The sequence below is a fragment of the Egretta garzetta genome, unplaced genomic scaffold (assembly GCF_000687185.1).
Source record: "Egretta garzetta isolate BGI_Z169 unplaced genomic scaffold, ASM68718v1 scaffold151, whole genome shotgun sequence".
NCBI classification, from domain to species: domain Eukaryota; kingdom Metazoa; phylum Chordata; class Aves; order Pelecaniformes; family Ardeidae; genus Egretta; species Egretta garzetta.
Genome location: NW_009258615.1, coordinates 947,251 through 967,777, shown reverse-complemented (window position 1 = coordinate 967,777; position 20,527 = coordinate 947,251). Strand labels below are relative to the sequence as shown.

Sequence of the window (20,527 nt, the reverse complement as noted above, 5' to 3'; positions counted from 1 at the left end):
CTCTTACCTGTAATTACTGCCCCTACCCACATATCTAGTGTAAAGTATCTTTAAGAGCTGGCATATGCTACCTCATAAATTGGCTTGTTAATAGAATAAGAGTACTGCAGACTTTACCATCTCCAGAGACCAGCAAATAATTTCTGCAATATTCTCAGTTTCCAGTGACCTATTTTTGAAAATACTCTATAATTCCAAAACAAAAAGCGCTCACATATGCACTAATGTAGGCAAAATGTCTCTCTTACTAGACTGCAATTATGCAAGCAGGGACTATTTGCCACATTGCTGGAGACTAGAGAATTAACATGCTGTTCTCGGCATGTTGTCCCCCATATGTTTCAAACCTTTTTCATGGCAGGGAAATGCACTACTTTTGTGTAAAAGGGCCAGTGTTAATTTTCCGTCTTAATTTCTCATGCATAGGGAAATAACAGCTTTTATACTATCTACTCATTCTGTACTCCATATACTGTAAGTTTGTGGAAAATATGATGTATTTTTGTGAAAGGAATGATGGGGTTTCTATGTTAAATAAAAAAAAGGTGAAATAAATCTTGGCTATGGTGTTATGACTAGTCCTTTATTAATTATTTGTATCATACTAAGTTGCTTATAGAGTGCTGCTATGGCAAAAATCTAAGCAAGAAATATTCTTTATGACCTGCATGCCATGCTGCTTTTTTTTTTCCATCTCTCAGGTGTCATACATGCCATCTTTGTTTCCTAAGTATAGCAAATATTGACAAGATTCAAAAGAAGAATGGTTAATAAAAGAATGTGCTTTAGAGGCCGTGTTTTAGATCATGGAGAAGGGGACCAAAAGGAAGTTAGGTGAGCTCTAGTTGCGAACTTTGTTCAATGATTTCTTTCACAGTAAATCCACCGTGAATACTCTTTCTTCCAAAGGTGTAGGTAGGCTGCAGTTGGCTGGAGGACATGTAGCAGAGTAGCATTTTGGTGAAGAATTAGTTAGAAACAGAGTTGACCAACCTTAAATGATCAGATTCTATTAACATCATCTTACATCTAGCTCTGATTAAACTCTTCAGTTCTGAAGATGGTTTAGATAGTTTGCTCTGCTTTTCTGCAAGCTGTTGAGAGAACTTGACCACTGGTGAAAGAATCATGCCGTGTGCGCTTTCTCATTTACAACTTTAAGCCTTATATGTGTGTGGTAGGGTTTTTTTTTTGTTTTGTTTTGTTTTTTTAACCTTTACAATATTTGTCCTTTAGCTTAAGTTTCTTGTTTTCCACTGAGCATTTAATATCATCGGTATGTACTTCCTAGAGCAAAGCTTGTATTATGAAAGACGAATACATACATGCACAGGCATTTGGGTAGTTACAGTCAGAAATTAACTGAAACATGAGATATTAAGGAATAAATTCTACAAAAGTTGGAAAGAGGGAAGTGGATGTTTAATATTAGAATTGATCAGTAAAGTAAAGGAGGAAAGATAGGAAGGGAAAAGATGGATGTCATAATCATTAATTTCCTTGAAGGAACTGGTGGAAGCTCTTCCTTAGAAATTAATAGCAACCATATGTGTATAGGGAACAAGAACTCATTTTGCCAAGGAGTTGATGGCATTGAAGGAGAAAAGATGGGTTTGTATTGCTGTCACAGGGAAATAGGAATTGAAGGGATCTCAGTAGGATCTGTTGCCTTCCTCTGATGCTATATGCCTGTATAATGTCTATTTCGTTTTTATCAACCTTCAAAATTCCTCCAGTGTTGGTGACTCTGCTATCCCTGAAGGTGGTGTATTCCAGAGCTTCACTATTCTTACTGTCTACATGTTTTTTTTTTTTCTGTTATGTACCCTTGCTATAATCTTTTGTCTGTAAGCTAAACCTATTGCTACATGTATTGATCACACAATCGTAAGGAAGTTCAGGGTGGGAATGATCTCAGAAGGCCTCTAGTCAAACCTCCTGCTCAGAGTAGGGTCAGCTGTGAGATAGGACTAGGTTGCTCAAGGCTTTATCCAGTTCCTTCTTGTAAAACCAAGAATGGAGACTTGGCAACCTCCTTGAGCAACCTATTCCGCTGCTTGATTCTCTTCATGGTGAAAAAGCTTTTCCTTATTATCTTGTTTGAATTTCTCGTTTCAACTTATGTCCATTGTGTTTCATTTTCCTACCATGCGCTATTGGGAAGAGCCTGGCTCCACCTCCTTCATAGCTTCCTCATGGGTATGAGAAGGCTGCTTTTAGGTCCCCTCAGGACCACCTCCTCTCCATGCTGAAGAATTCTCGTTCCCTCAGCTTGTCCTCATAGGACAAGTGCTCCAGCCTTTGATCATCTTGGTGGACCTCTGCTGAGCTTAATCCAGTTTATTGATGTCTGGAGGGACCTAAGACTGGATGAATTATTTTAGATAGGATGTAACAAGTGCTGAGTAGAATGGAGTAACTCCCTTGGTCTAGTGGCTGTGCTTCTGCTAATATAGTCCAGGATCACATCGAACATCCTGGCTTCCAGGGAACATTGCTGGCTCATATTTGGCTTGCTGTCTATGTTTTTCAGTTGTTCCCCAGCCAGTCAGTCCCCCCAGCCTACACTGTTTATTCCTCCCAAGCTGCAGGGCTTTGCATTTGTCCTTGCCGAATAGTGAAAGGTTCCTGTTCACCCATTCCTCGAGTGTCTCCGTATCTCTGAATGGTAGCCCTGCCCTCAGGCATATTGGCTCGTCCTCCCAATTTAGTGTCACCTGCAAACTATGTATAAGAGCATATAAAAAGACAGCTCCTGTTATCTTCTCTTGAAACTTTTACCAGTGTCATCTTGCCTGCCATCAGTCCAGTTTTTTCAATTTTCTAATGTCAGTCATGGTTTCTAAACCTCTGATATTGTTACCGGTCTCTTCTAGTCTACCCTTTTGTTGACATTCAGTGTCCAAAGCTGGATGCTGGATGCATTATTTCACCTGGAATGTTTCATTGCCAGTGCGGTATTTGCCTTTTTGCTGCAAAATAAGCTTGACATAATCAACTGTGATCTACTATAGCTCCTTGATCCTATTGTATAGAATCTGCTGCAAAGCCAGATGTTTCCTGTCGTGCAGTTGATTATTGCTTCCTTTGAACTTGTCATGGTACTTATTGAATTGCATCCTATTATTTTTAGATTGTTTCTCATCATATAATCTAAATTCTCCTCAAATAATCTTGCAGTCTCCACCAGCTTGGTGTTGTCTCTGAAATTAATTTAATAAGCGGGCACTCTATTTTGGGGTCTAAGATGCTCCTCATGAAACTGCCAAGTACAGCTGGGCCCAGACAAATGCCTGAAAAACTTGACTTGAAAAATCTTTGCTATTCACACTGCATCATTGAACCAGCTAATTTTATATGCATTGTATTGGGTTTTTTTTTATAATATTTGTGAAAATTTAATGTGAGGAACAGTGTGCAGTTGCAGGGATTTTTTTTCCAGATGTGAACTGCATGAGAACAAGTGCAACAGAAGACAATTCTGACTTTATTCCTTATTTACAAGACACTTAATTAGGTTGTAGTGGAAAGCAGGGGCAGAAGACTCAGTAATTGAGAGGAGAGTGATTTGTGAGAGCTGACCTTAGAATTATGGAGGGCAGAAGGTGGACATAAGCTGTTAATACGCTGTGCTTTATAATATTGGATATTGGGTCTGAGGAATCCTCAGTAACATCTGTTTTGAGTATTTATTACTTGTAGTTTGGCCCACAACCTCTGAAATATAAGGGACTCCCTTCTTGACTTCTGACCACATTTTTAGTTTCTCCTTTGAAAGTTTAAGGCTTGCCAGTACTTCTTGCTTGTCTTCTACAAGAGGGAAGGAAGGGATCTGGCCTTTCTCCTGAAAGGAGAGCAGAAACGCGACAGTCAGGCAATGTGCAGAAATGTATGACTGAACTGCTTTTATTTTTCATTTTTTTCAAAAAAGGAACAATGAAACTAAAAATAGTATTAGCTAAAATAAAAGTCCTTCTCCAGTGTGATTTTTATCTTACTATTAGTGTCAAGTGCTTTTTGGGTTTTTCATAAAGCATATGCAGTTTGGAGTATTTCTAATATAACTAATTGTGCTCTTTACTGAATTGCCATTTTTTTTCTGCTCCTTGTAGTTCAGTTAGCATCTACATTTGGAAGGCGTTCAGGAGAAATACTGTAATAAAATGTGTTTAAAGGAAATATAAGCTTCTGTAATATTCCTCAAAAGATACAATGCCATTATTAATGCTCTATTTTATGATGATGATAATTTAGACTGATGCAAATGTTACCATGTTAAAATACTGTTACAACCTGTAACATTTAAAATACATCTTTTCATTTAGGGTATTCTCTTGGTTTATGATATTACCAACGGCCAGAGCTTTGAAAATTTAGAAGACTGGTATAATGTGGTAAAAAAAGTGAATGAAGAATCAGAAACACAGCCACTTGTGGCCTTGGTTGGAAATAAAAGTAAGTTATTAATACTTAAATATTAATTGAAATGCTCTGGATGTTGCTCTCTATTGAAGAAATGGCACGGGGCATGTATCTTTAATAAAATTAACCTAAATGCTGTCTCATGTGTTGTTGCTGTGTACAGATGACTATCTGGGTGTACCTCAGGATTCTGGTTCTGGGCAGTAAGGTTGAGGGACTTGCTGCTTCATTCTTTGCCTAGCCTGTAGCATCTCTGCCCATGTTTTCTTTATTTGGAGAGTGGTGCACAGGAGTAGAAAGATCTCTCTCACCCATGCTTGAATTTGGTAGGGCGTCAGGATATAGCCATGGCATGTATCTAGAGTGGTGATCTGGGAAGCTTTCCTGGATTTAATAGCAGGTTTATTTCATGTTTCTGTATGTCAACATCCCTGTTCTGGGATTTTTTTTAACCTGCCTTCTTTTTGATCACGTAAGTATGATATAATGGTTTTCTTATGACCACCAAAATATGCCACTTTAAATAACCATCACCTAGTTAGTTTCCTAATTAGGTGGATTCCAAATTCCTCCCTTTCCTACTAAGAAATCTTACAGAAACATATTAATTATCATATCTGAGGTCTTGATCTCTTACCTTTTTTCTACTGAAGATGATAAAAGCAACATAAAGAAATTTTAGAAACAAAGTGGTGGAAACGGATACAGAATTTTTTGACAATGTAAATGTATTTTTTTGAACAACAAAAACCAGATTTGATTTATTTTACTTTCCAAGTAATTTGTGTCCGTGTCACAATGTCCATATCATGAACAAACCTGAAAAAAAGACCCCATCCGCAAGTTAATACTGCTTAAAAGCATTTGAAAACAATGTAGAGACAACACTTTCATTCAGAACCATTAACTGTAGTGTTGCTACTGTGATGCTGTAACATTTTATAATATTAATAATGAAAGACTACTTATTTTCTGGGAAGAAAACAGAGAAGCTCTTAGAGGTACAATATATAAATAGCGCTTCTGAAAGTATAACATAGACAGTGTTGTACTCTAGCAGACCAGAGTCAATAATACAGATTCTGTTGAAATTCAAATGAAAAATATTTTTCACTGATTTATATTTTGCCCCCAAATTGGACTTCCTAGCTGGAGTTCTGCAAATCTTGTGAAGTATTTACAGTAAGATACACTGTAACATAGGATAAATAATGTTCTTTTGCTGGCATGACACCATCGAGGTACAAAATGAGACACTGGTTTCCATTTGAAGGAGTCTTATTTCTGTTATATGCCCTAAGTATATATGTTTTTTCTCATATACATGCCTGCAATTCTTTAAAATCCAAGTATTTCCTTGGGACCATCTGCAAACAGAATCTGGTTTCGGAGGTGAGTTTCCAGATAAGCCCTTTCACCAGTCAGTGTCAGCCTTTTCATTTTATGAAAATAGCAGCTGAAGGAACAGTGTGCTTGCTGCCTTGGTTTCCTTCAGAAGCTATGTACAAAGAAAAAAAGCAAACTCTTGCTTTCGTGTGATCCTATGGATGTTTGTTGTTGCTGCACATCAAGCATGCAGGGGATGCTGCTTTCAGAGGTCATTTTTTTGCTTTGTTTTTATTTCATCATTATAAAAATTAAGATTTTAGAAGTGTATTGCTTTTCTGAATTCTGTGATAGAAGAAGACTATCTAGGAGGGCTTCCACCCCAATACTGTATTGGGCTGTGACAGGTAACTGTAGAAAGGCTCCTGTTGTTACATAAATAGAAAACAAGGTAAGTGTTTATACAGAAGCGTGGTGTTGACTCTTGCATATTATGAAAGGATAAAGCTACCAGTGCTAACAAGTTCTTCAGGTGGAATTACTGTGTTCAGAATAGCTCAACTTCTTTACTCAGTAAGTGATAAGACACTCGTACACAATGCAAGAGCAATAGGTTTAAAGCCAAGAAAAGCTATTTGGTGAATTGATGAACTTATTTGACCTCATGCATCATCCAGGAGAAATACTTTCAGTCAGTACTTTCTGTCTCAGGATTGTACTTGTTTTTTAGGAAAATATCTAGGTATGCTCATTGAAAGACTAGAAACATCTATATCCACAGGCGAGTTATTATAACACTTAACTTTCTGATAACTGCATTCTTGGGAATTTTTTTTAAAGTTTTATTTTCATTCATAGCAACTGGAAAACATTGAGCTGGTATTCAGATACCTAGACAAAAATTTGGAAGCCCAGCTGAAACCATCCATTTTGAAACCTTGGTTTAAATTTAGTGCTGCTCTTTTAAGTGTACTTAACTTGGGCTTAGGCTCTTATTTGACCGTTTTCACTTACTAATACTGCTTGAAAGAAATGCACATTTTTCCATTTTGGGGTAAATACACCTGGGATCTCTGCTGTAGTGCTTCAGAAATAGGAATAAAGGCATAGTTTAAAACAAAAAAAGCTTGGATGAAAATGATGAAAAATATTTTTCTTCACAATGAAATACAGAAAACTGTACACATGCATTTGGTTAGATAAAAATAATTTCCTCGGGTAATTTTGTCATTAAAAGCAAATTACTTCAGGTATAGCAGTATATGGTGCATAATTGTGTACTAGCTGTTAAATTATCTATAAAACTGCATGATGTATTAGTGCTTTCTTGTATCAATTTGTAGTCATTCTGTTAAATGTGTTAAGTTTGCAGGAATTTCTTCAGTATTCCAATTGTAATTGCTATATACAAAACTCCAACCAGTCTCTCATCCATCAGAAATTAGTTTGAAAATAATAGAGTAGTATGAATTGAGATCTCATAAATTCTGCACCTCCCCACCTTTTTTTCTTGTTTCCTTAGTGCTAGCTAAAATGAAGGACCGTCGTTGCCCACTAATTCATTAAAAATAATTGGGAGAACAAGAGCTTCAGAGATACAGTCTTCCTTTGTGAAAGAATTGATTTATTTAAGGTGATTGTCTTCCTCCTGGGTGCTTAGTTTTATTTTTCATTCTTTCTTCCTGGCCATAATTTTTTTTTCCATAGCCTGACCTACACATTTGGTCAGAGAGAGTAGAAAGCTGATTTCAGTGAAAATCTTCTCCAGACCTGCTTCCTGCACTTATGTCTGCTTATTAGTTAATTCTCTGTCTTTCCATAGATTTTTGTCTGTGCATTTGGTAAACAACAAAAAGAATTGTAAAATTTAATGTAGAATTTTTGTTTTTTCATATCAATTGTAAGTAATAGTATCTTCTTAATTCTATAATTTACAGTTGGTGTTGAATCTTAAATTTGACTTTCCTTGTAAATTACTTTGTGGTATTTTAATCTTATTTCATGCAAAGTATATTTGAAGTGTGCTTATTTCTGTGTTGCTAATACCACTTCATTTGCACCAGAAATAAGGGGGTAAACTTTATTGTTAAGATTAACAAATGCTTTTGAGTTTCAATGGAGTAACTTAAAACTTTTGTAGTTATGTTGCTGTCAAATACTTTGACTTACATTGTATAGTATAAATTAAACTATAGTTATGAATTGTGTTTTGTGTACTTAGGATCTTTGCTTAAATTTGGTAATGACAAAGTCAGTAATCTCAATGGATCTTCTAGTCGTTAATGTGAATTAGAGGTTTTCCTGTGTTTTGTATGACTGATGTGTTTCTTTCCTTTCTGCCTTGACTACTTTATATATTTTCCTCTGCACTAATCTATAAGCAGACTCCTCAAGTGTCGTACCAACATTTTCAGTGGATATATTGTAAACAAAAATTAACCCAGGCTGCATGGGAGCTACACTCATTTTGATTTATAGCTAGCAAGATGGTCTTAGGGCAGTGGTTATCTGTAGCTTACATAGGGGGTAGGAATTATCGGGTACCAGTGTATAGTGGATGGATGAATGATTTCTATTCTTAGAGATATTAACCAGATCCACTCCTCAATAAAGACTAATAACTCAGATTTTTAAACAGTCTTCATGACAGATGAGGGCACAGAGGAGAATGCATCAACACTAATTAAGAATGTTGACCATTTGTTCGTCTTAGCCATGATTAATTGATCTTGGAGTGCTATCTCTGAACAGGAAGTGGTATGCTGTTACACTGTGAAGTTTAAAGGTTACGTTTTAGTGTACCCTTTAACTTGCATTTACATACAACATAAAATGTTCTTACCTATCTTATCTGAGTGCAGAATGAAACGTTTTTCAGCCCAGATCCAAATGAATGTTTGGTGTATGGTGTACTAATGTGAATTTGGCTGGTAACAGGACATACCCAGTCAGCTTTTGGACTCTGTTACTGCCTTATACACTTAGTCTTCCCAGTTGTACTCAGAAAATGTCTTCATTAATACTCATTTCAAGCTTCAGTCTTATTAAAATTCAGAATTATACTTTCGTTCTTTTGTCCCTCTCAACCTCCCCCAGCTATTTTCTGTTCTTGTTTCCTGTGGACTTGCACTTGTTAGGTCCTTCACCTGTACTTAAGGCAAGTGTTCAGCAGTGAATGCAAAGACCCCTGTTCTTTTGAATCTTAGGCCTGATTAAACTGAAGTTCCTGTACGCCTGACAGCAGGTCCAGTCACCTGAGCCTCACACAGGCTCCTGGGATTGGAGGGTAAACTACTTACATGTAGAGACTCCCTTAAAAAGAAAACCTTGTCCTGTGCTACAGTCAATTTACCAACTCATTTGAATAAATGTAGAATGCTACCCTGTTTTAAAATATGTATAGAATGTTTGTCTCCACAAATTCATAAGATTAATAGAAAATTGCAGTCTTATGGATTTGTTTGTTTCGATGGTCGGGTAACTTTTTAAAAAAATATTTTTGACAAGCAACTTTACTAAAAGTGAGAATCACAGGTGAAAATGATCTTTTGTTCACCACAGTAAAGTATTTCCAACCCAGTGTTTGAGTGTGCTCTGTATTACTTTAGGGATGGGAGCAATCTAGAAACGTACATATTTTTGAGTGATAAAATTACCTTGCTTGTCTGTGAAAACATCTGTCTTGTGAGATTTTGATCCTAAGTCATGCTTGGCATAATATTAATGGTCCTGGCTGCCATCACTGCTGAAGTGATCTATTTGATGATGTCTGTTATATTGCCCTTGTGGGCAAGTCTACTAAACTGTGATATAAGCCACACAGAGACACATAAATGGAGCCTGGGCCTCAAGTGGGTTCTTTAGAAAGTAGCAGACCTCACAGAAAATTATACAGAAAAAAAAGAAGGAAGGTTTATTGCTGTTGCATGGTACTTACTTAGACATATTGCACTGGCTGAGAAGGGAAAACGCTTGGCAGGCTAGATCATAAGGATCTGGGCCTATGTACTCCATTCTGGCCCCAATCTCTGTGTTATCTGCTGTGATAAATGTATCTGTTGCATCTGTTTGCAAATCAGCCCATGTTTTACTTGGACCCTTCTTTCAGAATCCTTCATAAAACGATCTCTTGGATGGGAAGTTACAGTGGACGCAGCAGCTGCTAACTCACCTGGTTAAGGGTGGATTTTTAGACTTCTGGACTTTCTTCCAGTGCTGGAGCCATTACTGGAGCATGTATAAAGCATAGATTTTGATGGCGGCTCTCAAAAGCCAAGTGGCCTGTGCCAGAGGGCTAACACAAAAAAAAATAGACTAGAAAGGGGAAATATTTTCTGTCATGCTGCTCAAAAGATAATTAATGATCATTATAATAATTTTCTGCCCTGCCTGTCTTAAGATGAGTTTCTGATTTTCAACACGGATAGGATTAGCTAGTGAGCTTGCTTTTTGATTTTTGTTCTGCTGCAGTATGGGATTCAGTACAGGGTTGAAGCTGAAGAATATGTACATCTTGCCCACAGAAGATCTATTACTGTTACACCATTTGTCTGAGTTTGAGATTTGTACAGCTAGACAGTGCCCTGATATAAACAGGTGTAATTCTATGAAAATCAATGAATCTGCATTCATTAGAAGCAGGACAGATTAGATATCGTACAAGCTGTTTGCTGAAATTAATGTTTTCTCATTTGGATCATATGATGCTTTAACAAGAAAGTTACGGTAGTCATGAACTAGTCCAACTGATAGGCTGCTCTTATGTTCTGCTTTTTATTTTAGTTGAGCGTGAGTGACTTGGTTTTTTCTTCCTGAACTTAAAATCTTGAGGCTGCGCTTCAGTTTTTTATTTTTGCACATAAGTTTTGCCTGCTAAGATCCAACCAAGAACTAAGACCAAGTTCAAGGCCCTGGTAGAATATTGTTAGTGTAGTGGGAACTCAAATGCCAGTGTGACAGAAGTTGCAGTGAATAAGATATTCACTAACAGTTATGCTTAAATTCAGAAAAATCTTTAAGGATGTCATTGAAAAATGGAAGTAGAAGTAAACCATTTAAACACAAAGGTTAGAACAGTATATGTATCCTATTTTTATAATAATACACAAATGAAATGCTGAGAGATCTCTTACTGTTTCCATGGATTTTGTCTGTAGTTTATTTAGCAACGTAGACATACGTCTAATAAAAAAGATGCTGCATAAACCATAGTCCAGGCTGAATGTGCTTCTGTTTTTGGTTTAGGTAGAAATGTTTTTTCTGGCTGCGTCCTTCATACTTAGGTCTTCTTACAACAAATGGAAAGCCCTTAATTGTACCTAAGGGAATAGTTAATCTACGGTGGACATATGGTGGACAAAAGCTGAGTCTAGTAAATGAAAAAAATGATAAACAGAAAATGTGTGAATGTCTGCACAGTCTGAGAGTCATGGGAGATATTGTACTGTTGGATTGTAGCTTATTTTAAATTAATTTGCTATTCTTTTCTATTGGTATATTAATGGAAGTCAGCGCAGCACAAGATACATAGTTTTAAAAACCAATCAATTTCATGTCCATTTTATTGTATTGAAAACTATACCCGTCTTGAAGACAGGACAGAATTTTTTTTTCTTTGAAAGCTGTCCTGCTCCCACCTTTGCCGTATGACATAAATGCAAGTTGATTCCATTAGTGGAGTGAAGCGCTCTGAAATTTTTAAAAGTTCTAACATTTGATTGGAGGCAGTTAATCAGTGTTAACCCTGAGCAGCTCTTGGGCTTTATAGATTCAAGCATTATATGTGGTTGCACTGCTCCAGCAAAAGGTTAAGTATTAATGGAAAATGTTCACAGCTCTTTTACTCAAAGAAAACATGTTACTTGTAAGTTTTCTTTTGATTTTACTTTTACAGTTACATTGAATGTCTTCATTCATTTAGCCATCCATAAAGCAAATATTGTTGCACATGCAGTGGATAATAAGTCTTTTTAGGACTACTTGTGTGGTATGTCACAGATCATTAACTGCAAGTAACCACCTGACTTGAGGGAAGTCTGGAAGCATCATTACAGTGAAATAAGCTTTTATTTCTGTATCACTGCAGCACATTGATTTGTAGGAATGTCTCCATTAGCTACTGTGGAAATATATTCTCATATATTATTATTGAAGGAAGTTGATGAAAGAGGATAACCAAATTTCAAGTGTGAATAGGCATTAGTATTAGGATTTTAGACAAAGTGGGAAAAAGACAAGTGCTATTGTAGCATTATTTTCTAATTAAAAGCTAGATAAGTCAGTAAACTAATATTTTTGTAACGCTTCACAGTTTCAGAGTCAGACTAGTAAAATATAGTAACAGTTGTACAGTATTTATGTGTACACTGCAACTTCAACTGAAATGCTTATAGTAATTGAATATGTTTATTACTCTGTACAGGCAGAAAATGTGGAAGAGAAGTTTCTTCCTAATCAGCAGGGAAAACTTAAGCTTTTTCTGTTTATTTCAATGAACCATAAAATTTTAGGATTTTTATTGGAAGTAACAGTAATTATTTCAGCTCAATTTAGAGGATGAAGGATGGCCTGTGTTAATATGGGGAATGATAATAATGGATAACCTCCATTAACATGATTAATAGGAGTTTGTAGTATGAAAAATGCAGTTCCAAAACATTGTCCTGAAAATATTTTAGAAAATTCGAAGTTCTTACAGAGAGTAAAATTGGATTATCTTGCTATGTGGCTGTTTTTCAAAATAATTTGCTGTCCAGTCCTTTAGAAGCAAAATACAATAGAAGATGGATAAATGAGTAGAGTGTTCAAATCAGCCTCAGTGGTATAGTATGAGCTATGTGCATGCAGATTTAAGAGTGAAGAAGAAAAATTATGGGGAATGCATTATATGTGTATTTAAAAATTGTATAATTGTCAGAACACTATGATATTTATCAGGGATTTGCAAGAGAAGCAGAAGAAATTAATGGTACTATTTCAAGTCTAGTCCATGGTTACAGCTCCATGCACTTCATATAATGAGACATTCTGAGTTTTTGATGCCCATTTCAGTATAGGAGCATGTGTGTTGTACATAGTTTCTATTTAAAAAATACTGAGTTCCTGGTGAAATTTTCATTATATATTTTAGCTTTTTTATCTCAATTTATTCTGCAGAAGTAGTGCTTTCAAAGTTTTATCTCTCTTGTTTAACAATGCAACACTATGTTTTGCAAATATGACAAGGGAAAGGTAAATATGTGACTTCTGCCAAACCTTTTGAGAAGGTTCAATTTCATTCCACCCATTTGTCCTTTGATATTCTGAACACGAAGGGTAACCATCCCATCTCATCCAGATTAGAATTTTTAACACTTAAAAATTTTTACAACTGTAAAATGAGCCATGTTACATTTGCTGCATTCTTTTGTTCAGTGTGGGGAGTCACTGACCTTAAGATAAAAATTGTGGTTGTTTACACAGGTATAGATTTAGAGCATGTGTAGTGACTTCAGATGAGCTGCTCCAAGCTTACTCTGGTGTTTTCATGACTAGTGCCTAGGTTATAATATTCTTTTGGATTACTTTTTATATATATATACCCTGTGGTCTTTCTTTTGCAGTATTGTCCAATATATTTACTTAATTATGTGTGATAATTGGAATATATCATACTAGTATAACACTAGTATGTGGTGGTAGAATTCATTAAAGTTTTGAAATATGTATACAGACAGAGGAATAACATTACCTTTTTTTGACTTTGGTGAACTCATTCCTAATCATTCCTGCATGATAGCATTTGAAAACTGCCATCAGTATCATTGCTCTTTTGTTTCCTATACTAAGAGAACACAAATTCAAAAAAAAGCTATAGACTAAATAGTTGAGTGGAACACACAGAACAGCAAAACGTCTTAAGAAAGGCTTGCTTTTGAAAAATACTGGGATAGAATCATTATGTATATTGAGGGCAACTTTAAAATGTTTCCAACCTTAAGCATTTTTTGTGGCAGATAATTTAAAATGAAGGCTGGAAAAAGTAAGTTTTGTACAGATAGTGCACCTTTGATACTGCGGAGAGAGAAGAGAGAGAGACCCTCAGTTGCTAAAAACTTACTTTATACATTTACAGAAGTTTGAAAAGTCATTTGCTCTAGGCATCCAGAAGGAAGAAAGCAGTGTATAGGAGTTGTTGGTCAGGCTGTTGAGTTGAACTGTTTCAAAAATATTTTTATGTTCTGCTGCCTACAGAAAATTGTGGCATTTTGGAGCCTACTTCTAAGTCCCCCTTCAAAACTCTTATGGAAAAGCTTGAAGTATTCTGTTTTGGAGATGTCACTGCTATGTCTCGGGAAAGTGTAGTGCTGATGCTTCTCTTCCCATTCTCCTAGGGGCTATGCTCCCGACACTATGGATATAAAGGCTGGTTTTGTTTTTGTTTTATTTTCCCTTTATGTCTTCCATGATGTATCACATCCTCTTAGGTATGATAGGACTTTGTGAGAGTAATGCATCATGGATACGGTCCAACTGCCAAATCCAAACTTGGGAGAAAATAACAGTGTAAGACAAACAAAACCCCTCTCTCATTAGGCACCATACTGATCTTTCTGAATCAAACTGTTCTGTTCTCTTGGTTGGAATTTTTTTAGGGAGTTAGTTTTATATGGAAAAAGGAACCTTTCTGAGCAGAAAAGGAGTTTTCAGTGTAATAAAAAACCCCTCTAGTAGTTCTGACTGAGAATTCTGGATTAGCCCAACTGTAGAGAGTTTCCAGAGTTTTTGACTTTGACCCACCGTTCAATTCTAAGAATGCTGTTGTGGTAGTTTGTTTTAATAACATTACCCCGTACTTGCAGACAATAGAGGAAAAAAAGCCTAGTCTGGTTATATAGCAATTCTGTGAGGGCAAAAATTGTTCTGTATGAAGAGTATTTACAGTTCTTTCACAGCAATATTCAGTAAACAGTGCTGTAAAGAAATGTTCTAGAAAGCACTGTGTAAAGCAGTTGTAAAATAGGGAATACAAGTTCAGGGTGTAGAAAGGTTCTGGGTTTTCCTAGAAGTTACTTCATTGTGTTCTTTATTCTGTTCTTTCTTGTTGTCCCACAGTAATTTCATGATATGGTAACTGTAACTTTCTCCAATGCTCTCCTTATGTCTATCAGGAAGAACTACTGAAAATGTCTTAATGTTTGAACTTACATGGCTTTTTTATTTATAATGTGAAGGGTTTTTATTTCTTAAGTTGTGTCAAACTACACAGTAGAAAGAAAGGAAACAATGTAATGAAACAATAATGAACAGTCATTCTAGAGATCATTATTGCCAGTTAATGCATCACCTAATTAATAATTAACAATTTTCTTGGGCCGCGTTTTTAAAGTACATACGTTAAGATGACCTCCTCTTACACCATAAGTTTTGCAGTTTTATTTTGGGAATGGTGTATCCAAAAGGTTGTTAGAGAATAGTTACTGGTGTAGTTGCATGTTTAAGTGGTTGATCACTAGGGCAATAATGCTGGTTTCTGAGCACAGCCAGTACTTTTTCCAGCTGCTTTATAGTGATATCTTGAAGCTTAAAATGCAATCTATATGGGTAAGCCACAAAAGCCACTATATATTAAAGCAGACTCTGACAGTAAATCAAAATTGAACAGCTGGCAACACTACTAAAGTCATAAACTTATTTATTAAAAAAACTAAACAGAAGAATTGTATTAAAAAGAGAGGAATATGTTCTACAGACCAGTGGATATAGCTTAAAACCTGGGAAGTGCTGCAGATTAAGGGCCCAATTTATGAACATCTGTTCTGGCAGTTTCTGGGAGATTCTCGTGCTCTTTACAATAAAAGTGTGAAACGTTTTTTTTCCCCCCATACTAATCATGCTTTTCTGCAGTTCATAAAACTTGCATTGAGCCTTATGCAACTGGGCCTGTCTGCTTTACACACTTGCTAGAGTAATTACTATTCATGAAAGAGTAAGTACTATAGCAGCGTCACAGGCCCACGGTATACACTTACCCTGACTTGTTCCAAGTGGTCTCATTGGCTTCAAAAGCAGTGGGAGGACGCTGAAGGTTCCTTCATATATTTAAACTTAGAGTGTGGCAATAAACTAATAATGGAAGCAGGTCACGAGAGAGCAAAATGGACAGAAAAATGTCTTGTATGTGGTTTCTCTAAAATTGAAGTGTACTTACAGATCTGCTGTTTTGCTGTTTAACAGTCACCAAAACAAATGTTAACTACCTTCATCTCTTAATTTTGAAATAAATGATCATAGAATGGGTTAGTTTTCATTATGATGTTTACACTGGATAGTACCCTACATTTTTGTCATGTTGACAGGTATGTGGGGATAAGCTTTAGGATATTCTTGATCTACTTTGAGAGGGAACTGAAAAATCGTAAGTTCAAGACTGAGTGTCTAATTCCACTGTGAGCGGTACTGTTTTGCCTTTGATGTCGGTGTGACCAAGATTTGTTTCAGAGATTTTAGCCACAAGTCCTGTTTTATAATCAGGCTTGGTCTGCATGGCACAGGTCGTAGTATTTTGCTCTCTGACTCTTTCTTCGTATCTAGTAATTCAGGCTGAACTAGAATAGATCATTGTGAAAAGGCCATCAGTTTTTCTCTCAAGCAGCACAGACTGTACCAACATCTCAAGCCCTGCTGCCACTTGGAGACAATGTCAGTCTCTCAACAAAGTCAGAGATTAGGAAACCGAAGTGTAAAGGCAACACTGAGCAAATGTGCAACAAAACCACTTTTCTTGTCCTGAGCAGCATACAATGCTTTATTGATGAAAATGGTTATGCTTTCTTTCTGTTTGAATAGTTTCACCATGTTATGCCTTTATTTATTAGGTTGCAGAACCATATGCTTTTGTTGTTGTTTAACCCGAGGAGAATACTTCTAGCTAGGAATCCTCAAGACAGGAAAATCTCGGTGCTCCTTTTGGGAGCTAGATTCTGATACATTTAGGGACATACTGACTGACAGGAGGGAAAAGAAAGAATACTTCTAATATCTTTTGGATAAAGAAATATCTTACGGGAACAAGGCATTTTCTGTTTCCATGCCATCCATTTTTGAGCATTTTATAGAGTGGGTGCATCTCTGTGGTCTTATTTGTAGTGTGTATCAAATTCTGAGATTGCTTGTCTATTTTTCAGCTAACTTGTGGAATATTAAGGAACTCTATTTCTGCCAGATGTATATTGGCATTGATAGTTCTTTTTGTCTTTTCATTGAGCGATACTTTTAGAAATTATTTATATATATTTGTAGTGATGAGGGCAGTACTATTAGGCAATTCAACAAAAAGTGACTTGCGACCACTTCATAGTTATGGAAGTTGAATTTTCTTTCTGCTCTGTCTGATTTGAAACATGTTTTGTTAATTGGTGCACTATGAATCATTTTATCTGTCAGTGGTGTACAGCATATTAATCTCAGTTCTTAAAGCTTGGTTTTATTTGTAGAAGGTTCAGAAACATTAGGGCTGTATTTGCTTTGTCAGTGTGTTTGCCTGTGGTGAACTTTTATTTGTTATGTTTGATGTGTTAAAGTGTACAAATGTAATTTATATGCACCTGCATAAAATGTTTTACTTGTGACCTGGGTTTCATTTGTCAGACTGTGCCTTGGATTCAGCAAGGAACTAATCCAACAGAAATCAAGGCTTCATATCATCAAAGACAATATCAAGTTGTGTCCCAGAGGAACCCTAGGCAAGGATCCAGGTTGTAGTGGTTTTTTTTATTGGACCTGACTAGAATATTCTGGATTCCTGGTTTTGATTAGGTCAGATTTTATGTTTGTTATGAGTGCTTTATTTCTCATCCTTGAGTCTCTTGCGTGTGGGTGGACAAGGGAGGTAAACAGATGACTGCATCACTAAAATTTTCCACCTGCCTCCCTCTATTAGGCTCTGCTGTCCAGGTTGGATTACATGCCTCTCTTTCTTGCAATTTTTATCCTCTCCATTCTCTTTACACCTAGTCCCTTGTGCTTGGTGCAAAGGGAATGCTCTTAGTGTTGTTGGCTTTCTTTTTTGTTTATAGATCTTCTGGGAGTGCTGCTTCATCAGCCCGATATGGACATCAGGTTTTTGTTTTTTTGGTTTTTTTTAAATAGCTGTGTTTTGAGAAGTGTGGGTTACTTTGCATACTTTTTTAGTGTATTAGACATCTTATAAAAGTTCTAGCAGCTTCTCTGGCTGAATAAACTTGATGGATGAACTACTAAGGTCTTTTGGTTTAAATAGTAGCTGTACTAGTGCACTGGAAAAGATTTCTTTTGGAGCTGTTACAGTCTACAGGGTATATAATCCACGTGGATTAATGTGGCATTTCCTTCATAATCCTTTGAATTTTCTGCCTTAAAAATACTCCTATGTTTTTCCTAAGAGTTTTAGTAGAAGACACCCTTTAAATAAGTGGCAATGTCTAGAACTATTATATTGCCATTGTGTGCTTATGTACTTAAGTAGAAATAAAATGTGGCATTTTTATTCTCCTTTCTTTCTGTGTGTTTTTTGTTTGTTTGTTTGAATGTAGTATCTAGTGCTACATATTAAGTAATTAGGCCAAGAGGGCAGGATTTTTGTGAATGTGCCAGTGCTTAAAAATATAGATTGCTGTCTGGTGGGATTTTCAAATGTGCTTAGTTGCCCAGTAGTTGTTCTGGGACTTTAAAATGTCCCCCTAGGAATGCCTGTTTGCAGCTTTCAGTATCTCAGTACTGTTGCAAATCTGATTCTAAATGTTTAATTATTCCAAGAAGATACCTCAATGCAGGGGAAGTTAAAGTCTTTTGAGAACCAAACCAGTAAATATATGGCAATATTAGTGAGCTGGTTTCGAGTTGTGTGTCTGACTTTTCTGAGTTCCCAAATATCCTTGGGAATAGTATTGGAACCTGAAAAGCCACTTCCTTCTGGAATTAATTTTGGGATTGCTCTGAGGGAAGAGGATAGTAGATAGCCAAATTCTGTTGTATTTGCAAAATACAATTTAGTTTAATCTTGGAAAACATTTCTCAAGAAACATATAGTTAACTTCCCATTAGCTAATAAAATAACTTAGTGTGGTGCGCTCTTAGTTTCGTGAAACTTATTTGGTGTGTTTATTCTACCTCACTTCTTGTTCTGGAATTCTTTTCCCTAGCATCAGCACAGCTGCATCATCCATTTCCACAGTGCTTTTAATCTCCACTTTTAATTAAAAAAAAATTAAATCAGATGCTGTTTAAAGCTTCCCATTTAGTTTTGGGAAAATAAAAGTTCACATCTAGCTTAGGCGTGTGTGAACAGCTGTTAAAAGCCACAAGCAAAACGATACTTATAAAAGTGGTGGGGGGAATTTTAAGAGCAAGCTGCCAGTTTGACTGTACTTTTCAATAGCTCTTCACTTTCAGCCAAATGGTTTTAACAATAATTTTCTTTGAAAAAACCTGTGTTTTATAGGAGCAGCAGCCCAAGCAGTTAGGCCAGTGGTAATAGGAGGCAACTTGCCATTTCTCTTTAACTTTTTATGAAATTTTTCTTTGAATCTGGGGAAATTGCTCATTAGAGCGGTTGGAGGGGCTGATGTCCATCCGTGCCCACCCACCATGTAGGGTACATCTGTCCCCATCTGATTCTAATGAGGCATCTTGTTCACTGAAATTCCCGAGTTCCAAGACTAAGTGTAGAAGGATAATACTTCCCTCACACCATGTTGTGCAGGCATTATAGTCCTGCTCATGACTTAAGCATTTAGAGGTAATCATAGCATTTCTTTTTTGTGTCTGAGTTACCAAATTTGACTACTTGGTTGGACAGAAACATGCAGGGAGCTTATCAGGTGTTGAATATTTAAAAGAAAGAGGAAAGATTTAGACTGTTCCTTGTTCAGTCCACCTTCTGTACTGTAAGGAGCTTTCAGAGGAAAAAAATAGTTCCTCCAAGAACACTTTGTCTTTACTGATGAGGAAGGGGGGGTAGAGTATAAAATGCTCTCTGACCTAATAGCTGTGTGTATGTATCTCTGGAATTCATTTGGGCAGTTTTCTTTGGGCTTGTCCTAGCTGGTCCATTCCATACGTGAGACATCATCGCTGCAGTGCCTTCCCAGATATATGGTGGCAGTCTGTCCGAACAGGCGTGACCAGTCCCACTGTGGTAGGCGGGCAATAAGTTTGCTTAGCTCAAGCTTACTGTATCAGTGTGCGCTCATACTCGTTCAGAGCATGCATCTGGATGTGGAATTGTCTTCATACAGTTTGGAAGCCTGGTGAATATATGGCTGTAGCACTGGCCTGGACTACACGTGGCATATAAATATAACCTTGTATGTGTGAGTGCAACAGGACAAGTTTTGCTTGGTAATTGAGGTTGTTGAGGTGTCTGTTATCTTTTAATCTTAGCAGATTATAGCCTGTGTTAACTGCTGCTGCCACTATAATGGTCTGTCTTGGTATTTGTTGCTTTGTTACACTTCTAACTGCTGTGTTGGGGTTTCCACACTTGTGTTATGCCTTCAGGATCACTTTTGCCCCTAGTGGTGTAGCCTGCAGTGTGCAGCCTAACGTTTCAGGTTTGAAGGTTTGGTATGGCTTTCACTTAACACATCTCTTTTTGCAGTATGTCCATGTTTCCTTTGCATGGGCAGCTAGTGGAGAGGAGTTGAGTAGCAATGTAAGTTCTTTTGAAGTTATTTTGTCATTGTTTTCTGCTTATACGCCTAAGTATGTTATGACTCCATGTTATTAGCAAGCAAGAACCAAAAAGCTTGTTAATCACTTC

The 20,527-nt window shown here is 36.6% G+C and overlaps 1 protein-coding gene across 3 annotated transcripts in view; it reads left to right on the top strand.

Annotated features, from left to right (window-relative positions):
- Positions 1-20,527, top strand: part of RAB28 (RAB28, member RAS oncogene family) — a 64,616-nt gene that overhangs the window by 16,564 nt on the left and 27,525 nt on the right. For all 3 annotated transcript variants that reach the window (XR_004843211.1, XR_004843210.1, XM_035903464.1), the window contains exon 4: positions 4,326-4,455. Coding sequence is in view for 1 of the 3 variants with exons in the window: in XM_035903464.1 (XP_035759357.1) it covers positions 4,326-4,455 (130 nt within the window). In the remaining 2 variants the exon portion in view is untranslated. The remainder of the gene's footprint in view (positions 1-4,325; positions 4,456-20,527) is intronic.